Source organism: Penicillium maclennaniae (assembly GCF_028827695.1).
Source record: "Penicillium maclennaniae strain IBT 15551 chromosome Unknown utg000008l:1.0-3552695.0:1.0-3555053.0, whole genome shotgun sequence".
Lineage (NCBI taxonomy): Eukaryota > Fungi > Ascomycota > Eurotiomycetes > Eurotiales > Aspergillaceae > Penicillium > Penicillium maclennaniae.
In genome coordinates, this window is record NW_026623220.1 from 2937883 (window position 1) to 2954414 (window position 16532).

The window sequence follows — 16532 nt, forward strand, 5'->3', positions numbered from 1 at the left end:
GGCCGGACTAAGGTTGATCCCACGGACTTAAGGGGCCACGATCTGCTTCGTGGTAGCTTTCCCCTTATGCTCCAACAGCTTCTCTTCGGTTCCCTTCTTTGCCACCTTCATTATGTTGCTGCCTAGTGTTTGTACGTCATTTGTATGCTATTCTAGACGTTATTTCTAGGCTATCCTAGCCTATAAATACGTCCTTCTTGTCTAGCAGATAGAATCAAGTCATTTTCCACTTTCCAAAGTCATCTCTACCTTCTTCCTTTGATCCTCAGGACTGTGGTTCTGCCTTCGTTTAGGCTATATCTGCTTATAGTCTATCCTACGACCTTTGACCTTCTACCTTTGTCTGGCACCGACTGACCTCGTCAGACTAAGGTTGATCCCACGGACTTAAGGGGCCACGATCTGCTTCGTGGTAGCTTTACCCTTATATCTCAACAACTATCGGTCCGAGTATAAATCCGGAAGAGAAGTTCCCCACACGGTCTATATTATGCTAGTGTTCCTGGGAACGCTTCCTCCAGTCGATCCACTACGAGATAGAACGGGGTTTTAATTGGCTACAGTAAAGGGTCGAGAAGCTACGCTCATAATATATATAGTCTTATTACTATGCTTATATTAGTTATTGAGCCGAAAACTTTGCCGATCTTCTTATATTTCGCTTTATAGTGCGACGGGCCTAAAGAGACAATGACGCCTGGAATATAAAAAGCCTAAGGATCACTTTTACGCGGCCTTTTTCCTACATCCTGGTAACTCCAATCTCACTATCTCCCACTTTAACTCTCCTCTATCTAAAGATCCTTGCGTTCACCATGGTAACGCTAAGTAGACTTGTGGAGCACCGCTGTAGCTACTCCGTAGAACTTTCGACGTTCGATATCTATGCAAACCAGTAAAACAACTAGGGCGGGAGAGAGCCGGCGGATTTGGTAAGCTGTCACTTTCTCAACTCATGACCCTGCTTAAATATATACCACGTCACGTACGACTTGGATGAAGGTCTGGATGGACATGGATACCTTCGCGATTTTCATCGTGCTCAAGGCAATACCCCACTTGCTAACTGGATAGCTAGGTAATGGATGGCTTATATGATTTGGCTTAGCGTGTTCTAGTTCGGGGTTTGGTTAGCTCCGGGTGGCCCAGCTGCTGCCCCTCAAGCACAGAAGGACGCTAAATGGCCTAGGAAATGTGACAGCGGCTAAGCACCACATGCGATCCAAGAAGCGACCCTCAGCCGTACACCATAGCCACGAGGAGTACGCCTTAATCTTTATACCAACTGCAACTCTGGTCTACTATCATTCGTACTTTGTGAACTACTCTGCTTTTCTGAATACAGCTCGCAATGCCTGGCGACCAAATCCGGCTCCTTACTCTCGATAGCGGCGGCGTCCGTGGCCTGTCCTCGCTCATTATCCTCCAGCAGCTCATGGCCACCGTCGACCCCGAGTCGCCGCCCAAGCCTTGCGACTACTTCGATATGATCGGCGGCACCAGTACAGGCGGCCTGATTGCGATCATGCTAGGCCGGCTGCAGATGACCGTCAACGAGTGCATCGATGCATACACTTCCCTGTCTAATAAGGTCTTCGAGAAGAAGAGGCATCGGTCACGATAAAAGGGCAAATCCAGGGCAGATTTGACACGGCTGAGCTCGAGCGGGCGGTTAAGCAGATCTTAAGCGATTGCGGCTTGGACCCGGACACATTATTTAAGGATTCTCCTAATGCTCCCTACAAAGTGTTCGTGCTCATCAACCGTTCGGTCGATACATACTAATCTGTCAGTTTCGTCTGTGCGACAAGCAAACAAACCAGCGACATCGTTTGCCTAACAAGCTACCGATCGCCCCGCGGTGGCACCCATCTACTCGATTCCACCAAAATATAGCAAGCCTACCGCGCCACATCTGCCGCTACATCCTTCTTTGACCCTATTGCAATAGGTCCCTTCGAGGAAGAATTTGTCGACGGTGCACTAGGAGCGAATAACCCCGTCTACGCGCTATAGAACCAGGCCTAGGATGTATAGGGAGACCAGCTATGGGGCAGGCTCTAGTGTCTGGTGTCGATCAGGACGGGAATTCCTATACTAACGCCGGTGCGAGACGACATTTTAGGGATTTAGACTACACTATAAGAACTCGTAACCGAGACAGAAAAGACAGAGAGCTGTTCCGGCGCGATAAGTCGAGCCTCGACGAGGAAGGTCGCTATTATCACTTCAACGTTGACCACGGACTGAAACACATCGGGCTAGAAGAGTCGAAGAAGAAAAAGGAAATCGCAGCCGCGACGGGCCGGTATGTACGTCACAGGCCATATTCAAACAGATGAAGGCATACGCGAACAATCTGGCGGGACGAGAATGTTAGTAGGACTCCTTTTAAATTTTTAATCTCTTTTTTAAATAAATAACCTAGCCTCTCCTAGTTACTGATATTGTGTGATTAGATGACGGTCCCTATAAAACAGCGTTCACTCTGCAGGGCGTGCCTGCCTCAGATAACTTTGTTAGTAGACTGTCCGATACGGCCGATCTAGAACGGTGCCTTCTCCCGCGATATCTCTCCCAACAAACACGGCGACAGATATTTGTCCTCCACGGACTCGGTGGTACTAGGAAGACATAGCTAGCTATCGATCTTGCTCGACGCTATTAGGTCTTATTCAGTTCAATCTTCTGGCTGGACGGCAGGTCGGAGGACCGGCTGAGACAGAGCCTCGCTGGCTGCGCACATAGGATTCCCAAAGGCCAGATTCCGGATCGGTGCCGTAATTTTGTTGTTGATAACACAGACAGCCTTAATATCGCGGTAATAGATATCTTGGACTGGCTTGGGCGGCCAGATAATGTCCACTGGCTTCTTATCTTCGATAACGTAGATTAAGACTACGAACACGATAGCGCGATAAGAGCGTACGATGTTCGGCAATATCTGCCTAGCGACCACGGGTCAGTGCTGATCACAACGCGATTGTCGCGGCTGGCGCAGCTAGGTAGTTCGAATCAGTTAACCAAAGTAGATGAAGAACTAAGCAGTACTATTTTTAGACAGTGGTACGGGCGGAACCATCACCTGACCCAACGGGTTGCAACGCGATTAAATTTATTAATCCAATTACCAAAGCCTCGCAGACGAAAGTTGTTTAGGTCGATCTTTAGGAAATAACCACTTCTATTTATAGAGAACACTCTTCGGAATATAGAGGGAATAGTCGTGTGAGAAGACAGTTCAACGAACCAGGGATATATATTGAGCCCAAGGCTTGGCGGCTGATTTGAGAATATCTGTTTTTTAACACCATTAGTATACATATGAAAAATATGGAGACGATGGAAAGGATTAGTCGAGTGTTTGGGAGGTTTGCAAGAAGAGGTTTGTTGTTATGCCGAATTGGGGTGGTAAACGCCTTATCGTGAGATAGATCACGAACATCCCCACTAGCTAGCTTTTCTCTTCTTTTCTTCTCTCTTCGGCTTCGTTACCGTCGTTGAATACATAGGATTCCTCACGATCTCCTTCTGGCGTGCAATATGTATCCAAATTTGGCTGCGTGCAGAAGGAGGAAACGGGGACGGCGATATTGCCAGAATTCCCACTTTGTTTGGGCTGATTGCATGAATCATTCTACAAGATTGGAGACTTACAGTATTATAACAATGACTCATTTATTACTAGCAGCCAGTACGATACAACTAAGCAGGGGGTATTGAGAGAGTAACTTAATTTAGACTAGCGTCTTTCAAGATAGGGTTCGGGAAACAATCCGTGAGTGCATATGGGGGAAATTTGTTTTCGAATATGACAGTACAAGAACGAAGCCTTGCTTCGTAGAGGTGCTTTCCTTAGAGCATACAATTTATGGAGATCAAACCCAAAGTGGTATTTTCACCCTGACCTTATCAACGATTGTGCAGGAAATGGAGGGTGTTGCGGCCGTGACTGTGGATGCTGCGAAAAGCGCGGAAAAGCTGCAGATAGACGTCGAGCCGCAGGCCACTGTACTACGGAATGCGGGTATTGTGCCAGAAGTCGAGGGTTTGATATTCGTAACCAAAAGGATATCTTGAAAACTGTGGAGATTATAGGGTCTGCCCTGGATGATCAGTCTAATGATACTTACTATCGTCGACTACTACAGGCTTACTTCTTTGGTGTCGGTTCTGGCGTCGATGCCGCGCCACGGTGGACATGAGAATGAAGTTGAGGATGTTGTATGATTGTTAGAACTTGCTCTTCGTCTTGAATTTTAATGGACTACACTAGAATGTCTTGTTGAACCTTAAAGCCATTCCTCCTTCTATTACGTGTAAGTGATACGCCTGATGGAATGAAGCGCAAGGACTCGTTGACGGTTGCCGTGAGGAGGGGAAGTGTCTCGAGATCAGCCAGTGACGGCTAGGAGTACCCGGGATGCACACGCAGTAGTATATGCTTGGCAAATAGGCAAGTGTGCAAGGCCATCGAAGTCCTAGAACTTGTTGTCAAAGTTGGATATGTATTTCTCGGGATCCACCCATGCCGGTTGGCTTCCCAGCATACACTTGCAGTTGCCTACAGGGCCAATAGCCAAGTTCCCGAATCCATCGCGATACTAGGAAACGTAGTATAGAGACTACGCTTGCCCAGAATCATCCATTTCGTCTCTAGTTCCTACATACACTTGCATTCGTCTCACGGATGAGAGGACGGACGAAACAAACGCTGGCATATAAACCCTCTCAATGAGGAAGCCGACAATTAACATTCTATTGAAAAATAAAAGGGAAATACTACAGTAATTATGGTGACTTGATCGGTCTGGCAAAAAAACCCCGCGAAAATATATACTTCCTATAAAGGAAAGCCACATTATCCAGCCCAAGTTCACCCACGGCAAGGACCTAAGAAGTGATTTCTCCGAGATATCACCCCTATCTTTCTAGTTCTACCCCCATGAGCGAATTTGCTGCTGCCTACACCTCATTGCAAACCGCTACCGTCAATAATGTTTTCTAAGCTTATCCACACCCCCAGCGCACCTGCTGTGTATCTCTTGAAATCCACGTCGTTGAGTTGAAGCTGCTTCCTGAGCTGCATCATCTTTTCCCAGGTTCGTGCCTGCATACCCCTCTGTTCGCCAATGAATTCCATTAGGGGTCCCGGCTCAAGGCTCTGACCCACCGGACAGGCTGCCTGCGCCTTGAGGGTGGTCATGACGCAGCCGTTGAAAGGAGCCATGAAGGCGATAGTCGTGCCCCAACCATCGAAGTTGCGCTCGCAGGCAACGCGCAGGCCGGCTTCAAACGTCCACTTGTCGAACTCTGTGAAAGGAGCCGTGTCCACTCTGCGCAGTGCAATCTCGGTGTCGGCCGAGGCTGGCTTCGCGGGCTGGGGCGGGAACAATAGATTGTCTGGAGGAGGCGCCATCCAGTACGGCGAGTGTATGTAGTCGGGTTCAAAGGTGACGGGATCGGTACTAAACTTGCGCTTGATCGGGCGGCCTTGTAACCAGGCCGTGAGCTGGTGTCGCGGCATGTCGTACTGCACATTGAGACGTCTGAATAGCTGCGTCGCCAGCAGCTCGTGTCGATCTTCGCCAACCAGGAAGCGGATCCCAATCGATAGCGTTGGAATCCCCATGAGCGTGAAGAGGTCCAGGCCGCCGCTGCGGAACCCCACGACCATGTGGTACCACCCCTGCTCGTACGCCCATTTCAGGAATAAGCCTCGATATTTCTCTTGGTGACGCCATGAACGGCCCCGAGACGTGTCCAGTACTGTCCGATATTTGGCGTGGAGACAACTTGGCCCGATACAACGGGGAATAGCGTCATTGTCCCCTTCGAGCTTTTTTGGGCGGCAATTATACTAACAATTTGCGCCAGCGCTTCACCTGTGTCGTACTCAGGGTACGGGCCGTCCTTTCCCTTGCCCGAGTCGCGATACAGCACTAGGATGGTCCTCTGTTCCGAGTTGGGCTTCGGCCATTGTCCAAAGAGGTGCGTGTTGGCATTTTCAAACATCTGATGCAGCACGTCCTCATTGCCCTGGACAATGGTCATACCCGCCTTGACTTCGTTCCATATCGCTTTAGACTCGTCCGTGCTCACAATATCGGCGATCCGCAATGTGGCATACCCCTCAGTGATGAAGGAGATATTTTGGAAGGCGAGTGATCCGTCGTTGTTCAAGTCCAGTATCGTCTCCTTATATCCGGCACCTTCTTGTGGGACTCCAAGAATACACCCTGCCATCCCTCGGTGGGCGAGCTGAGGCTTGAAGAGTTTCACGGCCATACGAGACGAAGAAATAAGGCATTCTCAATTTCTGGGCAATGGCCTTGAGATATTCCATCAAATCGTTCGGTACGTTTGGGCAGTCGTGAACATATAAGTAGCGGGCCACCTTCTTGTCAACCCTGATCTGTGCAATCATGGCCGCCCGAACTTGATACATGTCGCCGCGGTGAGTTGCCGACACCATGAAAATTGAGTTCTTGGTGGCAGGCAGTGCTGCCGCAGTCCACATCCTGGTGGACGTCTTCAGGACTAGGTCCTAGGAAGTGCTAAAAACGTGCTTTGCTACCTGCGGTTCGAGAACAGGTGGAGATCTCCGAGCAAGAACGGCTACCGGTGATCCGGCCTTGATATAGTCTGGCAGATGAGGGAGGGAGAGAAAGTTAACTCTGCGAAGAGCACTAGATGTGCTTGGAATTTGCATAAAGTACCCGGGTGGTGGTTCCGAGACAAGTACACAATGACGGCTGAGTGATGCGTTTCTGTACTAGTCGGATATCTTCTCTGCGCTAGCAGAACACATTGTGCCCCGACGACTATTCATACATTACGGAGTAAGCGCGTGCGAACCCGCCAAATGGACCCCCCCCCCCAACATGCTCGACTCTTATGTCGCTAGCTTTCTGAGCCAAGCTCCTTCGCATGTGTCCCTGCCTCTAGAGGTGGTACGGCGAAAGCCGAAGTGGCTGGTTGTTGTTTACATATTCGCTAGGGCAGGGTGCAGAGACGGGACGCCCCGTATTGCTCCCACTTCGGCGCATAGCAGTCTTAGGCGAGGGCAAATATCACCAGAGACTGCACTCGCTCAATGGTCTCTTTTCACGATATGGCTCAAGAAATCGGGTGCAACGAGAACGATGATACTCAGTGCCTACATCAAGCCGTGTCGAGGCCCAGAGGTAATGCATCTGCTGACGTAGATGATACGCTACGTTGCGAAGGGGACAAAGGAGTGGTTCTCTGTTTCTCCGCGCCGGCCCGCGACCACGAGAAAGAGAAACCTGGCGACCTGAAAGAAACCACCAAGTCCTCGTTTGGGAAGACGTTACTGAAAAAACCTAGAGTATTGTTACGACTAACCGTTCTCCTGCAAGTGAAGTTGGGGGCGACCCCAGAGCCTCTGCCGATCTGGTAATACATATTTCTTCATTCGGAACAATCGATGAAGTTGAAAATCATATATTTACTGTGCCATTATTAGGTTTACCCATCAACACCAATACTTTGTCATGCTTATTGCTCGTCCGCTCGATGTATGTCGACTATAACAAATAGGTAGCCCAAGGTGATAAAATTCGGCAGTGGGAAGATAATCAGGCATAGAGATATCCACAGATATATGCATCAATAATCAATCTTATGCGCTGTACTTCTTCACAAACTCAATCAACGCCTGGTCCACTTCCTTGGGGTGAGAAGCACTCAAGAAATGAGCACCACCTGGAACAGTCACAAGGCGCGCGTCAGGAGAGTTCACGAATAGCTTGATCTCGCGCTCGGCGTTGGCGACAGAGTAGACAACATCCTTGGTTCCCTGCAGGAATGGTAATTTAGTGTGGATACAAAAGCGAGACTTGGGCGAATGGGACAAATAGATGCAACAACTTACATGCAGCCACATCACGGGGCATCGCACATCAAACAGCCTCGGGTGCAGACCATCCCGATCCCTTAAGTTGATAGATGCCATGCGAATGCGACGCCGGCCATCGTCGCCTTGGTAATTTTGGCGGATGGTCTTGCGCCAGTATTCGCGAACATCAGCAGGACAGTCATCTTTACCGAAGCCGATGTCGATCAAGAAATCGCAGAACTTCAGGTCGGGCTCAAACTGAGGTGTGGGCTCCTGAGTAGTCCACTTCTCAATATCGGCAGTCAACAGTTTAGGCGCGTCCCAGCAGTTAAGGTTGCGGGTTGTGGCGGTCTCAGCATCCAATGATGTGCCCAAGGGGATGATGCCAGCGATCTGAATACCCATGTGTCAGCATAATGGTTTCTTAGAATGATTCAAGATTGCAAGGGTTTTATTCACCTTCTCCGGCCGCATCAGCGCCATGCGCACTGTGATCCAGCCACCTTGACTTGTGCCGAGTACAAAAGCCTTGTCGATGTTCAGGGCATCAAGGACTTGCAGATTCATCTCGGCAGTATCCCAATACGTCCAGTTTTCGCGCTTAGTGCGTGTCTGGCCGTGACCAAGAAGCTCGATGGCAAGCAGATTCATTGTGTCGGTCAGCTCCTTGTTGGCGTACTGCTCGCGGTACAGCTCTGCCGAGGTGGTAAACGAATTGACGAGAACCAAGGTTGGCTTTTTCGGATCGTAAGGGTGAGGCATCTGGTAAGATGCCTCGATACCACCGAGGTGGGGGACATGCACGGTTTTGGTGTTAGACATGACGGAGGGAAGTGCACAGAGCAGATGTTATGACGAATGGCAGATTAAATTGGTAGACAGGAAAGGGTTGTTCTCGAATTTGCGCCAAACGAGGCTCAAATTTGAAATGCCATCGGGGTCAACTATGAGGCTATATAAGCTACCGTCCATGATTGATGAGCTCATGCTTAGGCCGATCATTTCGCAGCCCCGCATAAACAGCCGTGGTTCACAATAGATCATCGGCTTCTGTCCTCCGAATACCGGAGGATCCGAAAGTCTCGAGTCACTCACGACTAACAATTATGACGTGTAGTCTGTTTCAATCCCAATTATGTACTTCTTTGAGTCTCACGGTCTCCGATAGAGTCTCACGGTCTCCCGCGATAGACTAACAATTGTTATGGTTTTGTCGCGAACGGAGCAACGGTTTAGAACAATCGGATATCTGTAAGCAGAGTGATCAACCTACTCCCCATTGTGTTGTGTCCAAAACTTTGTTTATGATCCACGGCGGGGTTCCTCTATAGGTAACTAGCTCGTTCTACGGGGTAAATTGGTCATCGTATCCCCGCACTAACTAGTTAGTTAGACTAGTTAGTTAGGTAGTTGTTAATATCCCCGCTTCAGTTGCCTATATCCCCGCTTCAGTTGCCTATATCCCCGCTTCAGTTGCCTATATCCCCGCTCCAGTCGCTATATCCCCGCACCAGTTGTTGAGATTTACAGGAGAGAAGATGAATAACAATTCATAAAGGAAACTTTATGATTGTATGTCTAGCTTTTTTGTGTTCTCGGAGAGATATCTTGACCCCTGAGAACAATTTTCTGTAGGAAACGCACATGAAACAATTGTATTATACGCCTATCGCAAGAATGGTGTGACTCCAGGCCAGGATATTCTGATACAAGGTGGAGCATCACTGAAATATATTTCTTGTGGTGACATCGCTGAGCGCGCAGCTCGTTCGAAGGATAATAAAATACGGTTAAGCTGGTTGACCGATCATGGTGCTTCTTATCAAGAGGTCCGAGGTGGGATCAACACGCTCTGTCGCGAATCTTACGACAGAAGCGACTTCGAAAAATTCAGGTGGCTGTTCAAGAATGGAGCCTCTTTGAATATCTTGGCCGAGACGGTCTCCAAGGTTCCTAACCGAAGTGGTCCAAGAACAGTTCACGCTCTACTTTTTCATCGCGACCGTTTGATGAAGGTCCTCAGGGCGGGAGAGATCCCCGGCGCTTCCAACAATTTTCCTTTAGAGCGTCAGAGCCGAGTACAGCAGCATTGAATATGGCACATCAAGCTTTTCCACTTTGATCAGGCACATACGAGAGAAAAGGATATAGTACCATCTTGCGTATACTTTATTGAACGCCATAATCATCATGGCTAATAAGAGGGCTAGCCCTTGTGTTTCTGGGCCTACTAGGAAGACGGACTTATGGTTAGTGATACTATTCGAGGCCCTATGCCATCGGCTGCTGAAGGCCTGCCATTCGCCCGCAAACAACAGAGTCCTGGAAAAGGCAGTAGCTTGTCGGTGTTATCATCAGCTATAATTTTCCTCAAGCCGAAGAAAAACGCCTTGGGTTGCAGTGGCTGGCGAAGGGAATATATGCATGTTCAGAAGGAAAGTCGGAATGTCGAATCCACCTCGCGGACTGTCCATAGACTGATACCGACAATCAACTTCCATAGGATTCCGCTGGATTCCGTACCTATTGATTATAGTACAGTAAACTTACTAGAATTGTACAATACCGTACACGGTGCATATTACGGCGTTCCTAAGTTTAATGAGTCTATCATAAATGATTGATCTACGCTAAGGGCTTGGCGGTGGGACCAGAAAAGAGTGTTCGAGTGTGTTTTGGTCCAAGGCGATTTTGAGAAACCCTATAGTGGTCACAAGACTACGCATCCTCCTGATGCAATTGACTAAAGGGCCTTGGCATATATACCCTTAGACCTGGCACTCACCCGCCCCGCGGGTCCAAGATCAGGAACCTCCACCCGCACCTCCGAGGGTCAGGGTCTAACCTCACCGACCCTGACCCTAACCCTGACCCTCTAAGGGTCCCTTAAGGGTCACCCGCAGAGGGTCCGTTAGACCCTTAAATAAATAATTTCTCCGCGCCTTTCCTAATTCGGACGTATAAAATTAATGATTTAGCTTATAAAAATACTATTATTTATAGCTATTCTAGTATCTATTTCTATTATTCCTTAATTATATACTAATATCTACGAAATTTAAAGAAATTAGATTATAAATAGATAACTTATATATTATTACCTTAGTATTCTGAAATCTAACTTAAATTATATAGTAGGTAGCTAGTTTTTAAGGGGGTTATAGAAAGTTAAGAGTTTTCGTTACGGAAATATATATTAAAGGTAAAGTGAGAGTACTATATTTATATAATAGTAAATATATCTTTTTTTTTTAATATTAAAAATACCCTAAATCGAAATCTTTCTTTAGTTATAAAATAAATAGAGACTTATTTAAATAATTATGATTTAGATTCCTTATAGGTATTTTAGTTATTATATAAAATAAGTTTAAAGATCTAGATTATTAGATTTAGATATTTTTAATTACGAAACTTAAGACTATATAATTAAAGGGTTACCCTAAGGGTCTTAAGGGTTACCCTCTCCGCGACCTAATTAGATAAGAGAATTTGAGCTAAGTGAGGGCTTATAAGATAATATATTAACTTACATCTTTATATGACTAAGGTAAACAGATTCCCCTTATATAATAGCTTTTTTTTGTCTAAAACCTTTATAAGTCCTCTTATTTTATCTCTCTATAACCTATATATTTACTATATCCTAAATCTCTAATATATATTTATCCTTAGTAATTAAGGGGGTTAGAATAGATAAGTTATAATACCTTATCCTAAATAATATCCTATTTATAAGCTTATTCCTATTAAGCTAGCTTACCTTCGATATAATACTTAATACTCTATAGAGAGTACCTTTGGTACCTATTGGAATATAGACCAATGCTATATAGAAAGATCTATCCCTATATTCAACATATAAGACCAGATTGCATTGATCACGTGACCAGATTTTTTCTTCTATCAAAATGATGTTTTGACCACTTCTGATTCTGGTCCGCGGCCCTCCCCCCGAACGATAGGCGGGACCATTTTCCTTTAGGGGTAAATGGTCCGCCTTCAGGTATGAATGGTCCGTTCCTTCGGGGGGGCCTTCAGGCATGCCTTGCCCGCGGACTTCGACTATGGTCTTCGTACCCCGGTGAACAGACTTCGACCCTCAGTCCCCTTAAGGATAGGCGGACCACTTTCCCTTAGAGGTAAAATGGTCCACCTTTAGGCATGCACAGCCTGATCCTGCGGGGGTGCTTTCGGGGTGGCTTAGACCGTCGATCCTTGACATCATTCTTTTCGCTTCTCTTCGGTTCCCTTCTTTGCCACCTTCATTATGTTGCTGCCTAGTGTTTGTACGTCATTTATATGTTATTCTAGACGTCATTTCTAGGCTATCCTAGCCTATAAATACGTCCTTCTTGTCTAGCAGATAGAATCAAGTCAGTTCTACTTTCCTCAAGTCATTTTCCACTTTCCAAAGTCATCTCTACCTTCTTCCTTTGATCCTCAGGACTGTGGTTCTGCCTTCGTTTAGGCTATATCTGCTTATAGTCTCTCCTACGACCTTTGACCTTCTTCCTTTGTCTGGCACGGACTGACCTAGCCGGACTAAGGTTGATCCCACGGACTTAAGGGGCCACGATCTGCTTCGTGGTAGCTTTCCCCTTATATCCCAACAGCTCCTACTACCACAACCCCACTAGCCGCCAAAAGAGCCACTTTATAAATACTCCCTTAATCCTCTCTTACCTTAGGCAACAGCGATATAAGACTACCTTATTGAGAGATCCGACTAGCTTTGAGGGAATAGCATAAACCGTACACTCTCGAACGTGGTATGGTTTTCTATTTATTCGGCTTCCGGTCCCCTAGCAAATTATTCTATGTTCCTAGAAACTTTTAGATTCCCAGTAGCAAATAAGCTTAAGATACGGAAGTAAGTATAATCCTTTTGGCACCGTCTAGGTAGCCAAGAAAGTCGAACCTACGAAATAATCGATCTTAATTGTTATTTCGTATATAGTGTAAGTAGCCTCACCGTTAGACATTGACATAACCCATGGGTCGGACCCATGGGTCGAATCCAACCCGTCCATAGACGGGTCCTGGACACTATAGGTTAACCCATATATGGGTTGGGTTAGGCTATCTATAGGTCGAACCTATGGGTTAAACCTATGGGTTGCTAAGAAATCATTAATACTAAGTAGGGCACTTAATATAATTTATGCGGAATTTAAGGTATTAGAGTAGTAAGATTCTAGATTAAAGGTATTTATTAGGACTTTTAGGGGAACACTTCCAATTCTGTATTTAGGCTTCCTTAAAACTAAAACCTTAACTATATACGCAATTTAGGTGCATAGGCTCCTAGACTATATATTATAGTAGAATAGAGTATTATCTATAGTGTATTAAGAAAGAATAGCTTAATTCTCTATTTTAGGCGAATAAAAATTAAATAAAAATTCTTTAGGAAAAAACCTTATAATATTGTATTTAGGCCTCCTTAAAAATAAAACCCCTACTACGTACGCAATTTAGGTATATAGGCTCTTAGTCTTTATAATACGATAGAATAGAGTCTTCTCTATAGTATATCCAGAAAGAATAGCTTAATTTTCTATTTTAGAGGAAGAAAAAAATAAAAGAAAGTTCTTAAGGTAAAAGTGCTACTAGACCTTAAGAGTAAAATATATATCTTTCTAACCTTATTATATATTAATCTTAACGTATATATTGAAATGGGAACGGCTCGATGGCTGTCTGGCGATGCAGACCGGACAACACACACACACACACACTGCCTGTCTGGTGTAGAGGATGCTGGATGAGGCCGTACTGATGCCCTGTTGCGGCCGTGCGGGATAATCTTAATGCTGCATCATAGATAGAAGAAATTGGGTGAATCCTGAATGAATTAGGTAGATGACTTGTCTCCCTCTAAGTGTGTCTGGAGATGTACTATGCACTGCAGATATTAAATTATGCCTGAGGCCACACATAGGCTCATTATGTCACTAATTCTCCCACTACATACCACCCCTCCCCATAAAATTAACCGTCCCGTGGTTAAGCGCAGTCAATTTAGAATGCCTAAGCCACTTTAATCAAAAGTAAAGAAAGACAGGACCATAATACCTATTCCCTATCGCCGCGGACATTATATCTCTTTCTCGTTATTATTATCCTCCGGAGGTGCAACTTCTGGATCAGGGGGGACCAATATATAGCCCTAATACCTTGCGGTAGAAGAAGGAATCTTTCCCGAATGCTAGCTTCTCCGCCTTAATTATGTCTCTGAATAATTGGGCGTATATTTGCTGCGCCTTCCTCCTCCATAAGATAATATAGGCGGTCGCTACTGCTTTATCCGGTCCGAAGAGAATATCTAACTTAGCCGATATACCAGGGTCTGTCTAGCGGCTGCGACTAACTAAGTATTCAGAGATTAAACCTTCCCCGCGGAATCGTGGCGCCACAGGGAATATATACTGCAGACGGCTATATACACTGCTCGTAAGCCCTGATGGAGTTCTTGGAGCTTGCGTAAGGTCTTGGTGTGCCGCAGACACTTCTTCCCACGTACTGGACTCTGGAGTATCCAGAGTTAAGTGGTTATCTCTAATACGCACAAACCATAGCAAAATGCTTCTCCGCCTCTTAGTTGCGGGGCCTATCGACCTATAGGGGATACTAGGCAAACTGATTCGGATATCACTAGCTATACAGATCTCCTTCACCTAGTTAGTGCTATATCGCTTAGTATCTTCTGGGGTCCAAAGGTGATTATCAATCTTCTGCACGAAGCTATCCGTAGTGTTCGTCCTATCCCGCACGAGAGCCCACCACTTCTGAATATAGCGATATATACTAGGCAGAATCTCAGTACAGTTCTGTTCATCTTTATTATCTAATGCTAGACTGCCCTGTAGGATTGCGCTGCCTCGTCTAGTCTGCACTAGGTCATTCAGATTTATATCAATATGCCTAAAATAAGTCTGTTCCTTAGGTATAGTACTCTTTGCGTAGTACGGGAAGGAGATCAGTCGGTAAGCGTGGTCTGGCCGGAAGAAAACATAGTATGTATAGTACGCTAGATCCTAACGGACAAGCTATTAAATAATACCGTGCCACATATTCCTTAACTACCTAAGGCGAGGCTTGCCTATACGAGGTAGATAGTGGTAGTTATATATGTCTATCTCCTTATGTGCGAGGGTAAGAAGGCCACCTAGGTGATGCCTATCGAAGTCCTCCTTTAACTAGCCGAATAACTGCGGAATAACCACACTCCCTCGCTCTTATATTTATAACTTTAACGTAATAGGCATAGGCGTCGTGGGGTTGGGAGTAGGAGATACCCTGCGGTAGAGGCTTTCGAAGGATAACTAGGTTACCCTGCGATAGTTGGCGATAATAGGAGGATTAGCCTGATACTTAAAGCGGTAGAAATCTGACTGTAACTTATTGGTATCTGATAGAAACTACGTCCGGTTCTCCTTTACTATAGTGTCTTAGTCCTTAGTGTGTCGGTAAATAAAATCAATTCGCACCGCTAGTGCCGCGTGGTCCTTGCTAGCACTGCGTATGTCGAACAATTCAAACACTCTCTTCGCATGAGGCAGACAGATTATATCCTCAGTAAAGGTCGAATCCAGTTCCGGAAGGGACAGCTTTCCAATGCGCCTGAGTACTACTAACTTTTGTCTGTTCGTAGCGTCCGTAGGAAGGGCCAAAGTCTTATTTATAGCTGCTCTTTGGGCGGTGTAACTGTATTTAGCAGTCTCCTTTCTTTCCTGCGAGGGGTTATATTCCTTATTACTTTTTAATAGGTAGTCGTCAGGAAGTGACTAGGCCACAGAAAGATCAGAGACCACACTAGACGAGTCGCTAATAGATATTGGGTCGGCTATATATTCCTTATCTAACTCTTTAAGCTATATCGCTGTATCCTATATATTGTCGGGTGTAACACTCTTAGGATCACGGTTGTCTATCGCTTCAGTATCGGTATCGGCCTTATCCTCTATCTTAACCGTAGTAATAGAAATAAACTGTCCTAAAAGAGTAGTCTAGCCTCCCGGTTTGATAGTGGGTAGATCCTGGCCGAAGCCTACTTCGTAGCAGTACCTATCCTGGTCTAGTTGTAGTCTATACTGAACAAGATCCTCTTATCTAAGGGCTAAGGTACACTTCCGGAGGAGGGCCTTTAAAAGATCCCCTTGAATAACTCCTTTAGTGTTTCGGATACCTCTGCCCGGCGATAATAAGCGAGAGAGAACTTTATTATTAATAGAGAGGCGGACGTGATCGTAGCTAAGGCCGGTAGTAATAAACTTACTCGCTAGCTCTATCATCAAACGAGTAGTTAAGTAACCAAAAAAGGTATTCGCTTACTATTCTCCCTATGCTTCGATGGCTTTCAGCTTATTCGCAATAAGATATTGCTTATTCTGGGCGTGTCGTACTTATATCCTCTGGCCTTTAGACTACCTTCTCTGGAACTCCTTATGCTCTTCCGAGCCTCTCTATAGTTCTTCCTTATTAATGTACTGGTACAGTAAATTAATAGCACGCTCCGTATAACTATGGTTTATGAGTAGCCTATCGAACAGTTGAGATGCGAGCTCGTACGCCTGAAGCTGCTCATAGCTTCGAAGAAGCTGGAGGGCATTCTCGATACTGTTAACGGGCTGTCTATATATCTCGATATCTCTCAGGAGGTTATCGT

The 16532-nt window shown here is 45.9% G+C and overlaps 4 protein-coding genes across 4 annotated transcripts; 2 read left to right on the top strand and 2 right to left on the bottom strand.

Annotated features, from left to right (window-relative positions):
- Positions 1-1351: 1351 nt before the first annotated feature.
- On the top strand, positions 1352-1624 carry N7477_010066 (tetratricopeptide repeat domain protein; the record flags this gene model as incomplete). Its single annotated transcript, XM_056971727.1, has 1 exon — positions 1352-1624. One exon carries the CDS (start codon positions 1352-1354, stop codon positions 1622-1624), a length of 273 nt encoding a protein of 90 aa, XP_056818706.1.
- Positions 1625-3930: 2306 nt separating this feature from the next.
- On the top strand, positions 3931-4205 carry N7477_010067 (uncharacterized protein; the record flags this gene model as incomplete). The annotated part of the gene is made up of 2 exons (XM_056971728.1): positions 3931-4048; positions 4099-4205. 2 exons carry the CDS (start codon positions 3931-3933, stop codon positions 4203-4205), a joined length of 225 nt encoding a protein of 74 aa, XP_056818707.1.
- A 767-nt stretch (positions 4206-4972) lies between these two features.
- N7477_010068 (uncharacterized protein) lies at positions 4973-6288 on the bottom strand (the record flags this gene model as incomplete). Its single annotated transcript, XM_056971729.1, has 2 exons — positions 4973-5689; positions 5866-6288. 2 exons carry the CDS (start codon positions 6286-6288, stop codon positions 4973-4975), a joined length of 1140 nt encoding a protein of 379 aa, XP_056818708.1.
- Positions 6289-7645: 1357 nt separating this feature from the next.
- N7477_010069 (alpha/beta fold hydrolase) lies at positions 7646-8683 on the bottom strand (the record flags this gene model as incomplete). The annotated part of the gene is made up of 3 exons (XM_056971730.1): positions 7646-7822; positions 7898-8254; positions 8321-8683. 3 exons carry the CDS (start codon positions 8681-8683, stop codon positions 7646-7648), a joined length of 897 nt encoding a protein of 298 aa, XP_056818709.1.
- Positions 8684-16532: the final 7849 nt, after the last annotated feature.